We start from the raw sequence: 2,960 nt of genomic DNA on the forward strand, positions 1-2,960 counted from the left end.
GCCAGCCTTGGGAAGTTTTCAATTCCACCTCAGGACTCTTCTCTGCAATGGGAGACGAGGGATTAGCTTACAAAAATTCACCAGTGCAGCCAACTTCGTTGGTATCTTTTAGTCGCACATTAGAGATACAGTTAATGGACGGGAGAGAAGTCACAAGCCTTTTCAATCTCTGTTTTATGCTTTTCCTCCCTGCTGTGTAAAATGCGTTTCCTACTCATTTATTTCAGCGGCTGTATCAATAGTTAAGAGCTGCAAACGAAGCTGACAATCACTTGGTTTCACACGAGAAAACAGAGACCAGAAGTGAAAGAGGGAGCCATCAGTAGTTTTGCTAAATGCCCCATTTATTCTGCAATCAAGGTTCAGAAATGTGGGGACACAAGTGCAGGTTGAGGAATCTCTGTGCAGCCGTCACGTCACAGCCACACTCGAGGGGGGATGGTGATGACGGCGTCTCTGCACAGTAATCCCACTTCTTTTGTTTAAAGCGAACACGGTGAGGATGGATTACCCATCACCAAACCTCTCTGCTCTAATCTTTAAGAACCAGCGGGGCCTTCACTTGTTCGGCCACCTCCTTGCCGGCCAGCGCCTCGACAATCGCCAGGGCAAACTCGAAGCTGGTTCCCGGCCCCCGGCTGGTGACGATCAGGCCGTCCCTTTCCACGCGGTTCTCTGAGTAGCTGTAATGATCTTCGAAATAAAAACAAAAAAGGGTTATGTCCCAGTGGGCTACGCTGGACAGCAAGGAACGCCACTCAGCAGTCCCATTCCCTTGCAGCACTACTACTGGTCTCAAGAAAATCAAAACAAGAACAAGCAAAAACCCCCAGGACAACGAGGTGGCCAGTCACTCGCGACCCTCCGGCACTCCCAGCTCTCGGCGCACAGCGGGAAGATACCGAGGCTGCCACGCACAGCACAGAGCAGGAGGCGCCGCCAGCCGCTGAGATGAAGTGTGTGAACACATGTGACTTCAACGCAGCTGCAGCAGCCATCGTACGTGTGAGGGGGATGCCAGAGTGAATGCTAAGCATTCACGTTTCTATTCCACAACACACGCAAGTGTCAATTCTGTGAAGTGAGGGGGAGAGAATACGCACTCGAAAGTATGACTGCAGGAGTTCAGGAAATGCCACCCCAAAATAGGCTGCTTTGCTTTACTGATTATTTTGAGCTAAAAGCACTTGAAAAACAGCACAGGCAGGGAGAGGGAGTGGCTTCTTCGGAATCTCCTTTCCTGCCTAAAGACAGATCATCCGGAAGGAACTCAGAAATCCCCTCCCGGGAGTCTCATCAACCAGGAGAGAAAACTAGAAGTTGACACCACACCCAGACAAACTTTGTCACAACTACTATTCCTCCCATCTACTCTTCGAAGGGTCCCTTCAACTTTCCTAAAAGCCAATTACGCTCCCCTGAGAGGCCTACCTCCCCGTCTCCTTTCTCTATTAAGATGGTATTTAAGCCAGAATTCTAAACCATCTCAGGGAGTTACTCCCTTTTCCCTGGGTATCTCCCATGTATACATGTTAAACTTGTTTTTCTCTGGTCAATCTGTTTTTTTTTTTCAGGGGTCTCAACTAAGAACTCAGAAGGGTAGAGGGAAAATTACTTTTCCTTCTCTACAAAATGCTGGAGGAAAGGGGGATGAGGGTGAACTGGTGTTGAAGGTAGAAACTACCTGTGATACAGACCACCTAGGTAACGCACACACACGCACTCTGCTGCCTCAAAATCAAACAAGCACAAGCTACACATAAGGGATCGGGAGCGGAGGGAGGCGCAGAGGAGGGACCACTCACTCGTCAGGGGTTATTCTCCTCTGTGGCCCCAGCTGGCTGTATTTTTGCAAATGTGGTAAGAAATGTGCTTCTCCTATATTCCCAGGAAGTAAACGACACTACCTCCGGGCAAGCCTCAGGGCACAAAGCTGGGATGCCCCGCACCAGCCCCCACAGCTCTCACCCTCCACGCCAGGCAGGCGTCAGCAGACCCTCCCTCCACGCGCGCGCGCGCAGCACCACCGCCCCATGCAGCCTGCCCCACTGCCCTCTCGTGCCGGGAGCTGCTGCCGGCCCCACGGGGGGCCTGGGCTGCTCCCTCTGCCCAGGAAGCTTTTCTCAGCAACTTGCTCTTTCAATTTCAGCATGAGCTCCAAGCCCTCGGAGAGGGCACCTGTGAGCCCTCTCTAAACCAGGTCCCTCAGGTCACTCCATCACAGCGCCCTCCCAGCGCCGAGGAAACAATACATCTCCTGTTTACTGTCTATTCTGTAAAACGCTGAGCCTTCACCTGCCCGTCTGGCCCAGGGTATTAATGGCACCAAGGAGGTGCCCCCGAGGACCAGGTAAATGAAAGAATGAATGAATGTTCCTCCGCCTGCTGCCTTATCGCGGGACCTCTGCGTCCAGCCTCCCTTCTGGCTGCCCTTCCCTCCACACTCAGCACCACCAAAGGGGGAACCTTTCCAAAGCGCAAATCAGAGCACACCCAGTTCCCCCAGGAGAAGCCTTTGCCAACTTTCTCCAGCACCTTGAGGTGACCCTGAACTCCATGTCACGGTGCACAAACCCCGGGGCCTGGCCTGCGCACAGAGACTGGACCAGAAGGAACCAGAGGGGAGACGGAAAAGAAGCCGCATCCAGGTGGGAGCAAACGGTGACATGGATGGGACAGCGGCAACGGAGAGGAAATGAAGGTCTGAGATGTACCTTGGAGATAAAATGCCCAGGCCTTGGGGAAAGACTCGATGTGGAGAGACATCAAGGATGACTCCCAGTCGCCTGTCCTGGGCAACTGGGTGGGCGGGTGGTGGCACCACTCAGTGACGTGGGACACGAAGGACAGAGGGTCCTCTGTGAGATCCTGCCACGCCCAGTCCCCGCAGGGAGAGCCAGGCACACACCGCCTCTGAACCCCTCCCCTCCCCCATGCTCAGTGCAGACCTCCTGCCAGTC

The 2,960-nt window shown here is 53.5% G+C and overlaps 1 protein-coding gene across 4 annotated transcripts in view; it reads right to left on the reverse strand.

Moving 5' to 3' along the window:
* Positions 1–323: 323 nt before the first annotated feature.
* The window catches only part of PARK7 (Parkinsonism associated deglycase), a 15,979-nt gene continuing 13,342 nt past the window's right edge, over positions 324–2,960 (reverse strand). For all 4 annotated transcript variants that reach the window (XM_024749933.1, XM_024749931.1, XM_024749932.1 and 1 more), the window contains exon 7: positions 324–693. In XM_024749933.1, coding sequence (XP_024605701.1) covers positions 533–693 — 161 coding nt within the window. In that variant the 3' untranslated portion in view covers positions 324–532. The remainder of the gene's footprint in view (positions 694–2,960) is intronic.

The sequence above is a fragment of the Neophocaena asiaeorientalis genome, unplaced genomic scaffold (genome assembly GCF_003031525.2).
Source record: "Neophocaena asiaeorientalis asiaeorientalis breed wild unplaced genomic scaffold, Neophocaena_asiaeorientalis_V1.1 scaffold275, whole genome shotgun sequence".
Lineage (NCBI taxonomy): Eukaryota > Metazoa > Chordata > Mammalia > Artiodactyla > Phocoenidae > Neophocaena > Neophocaena asiaeorientalis.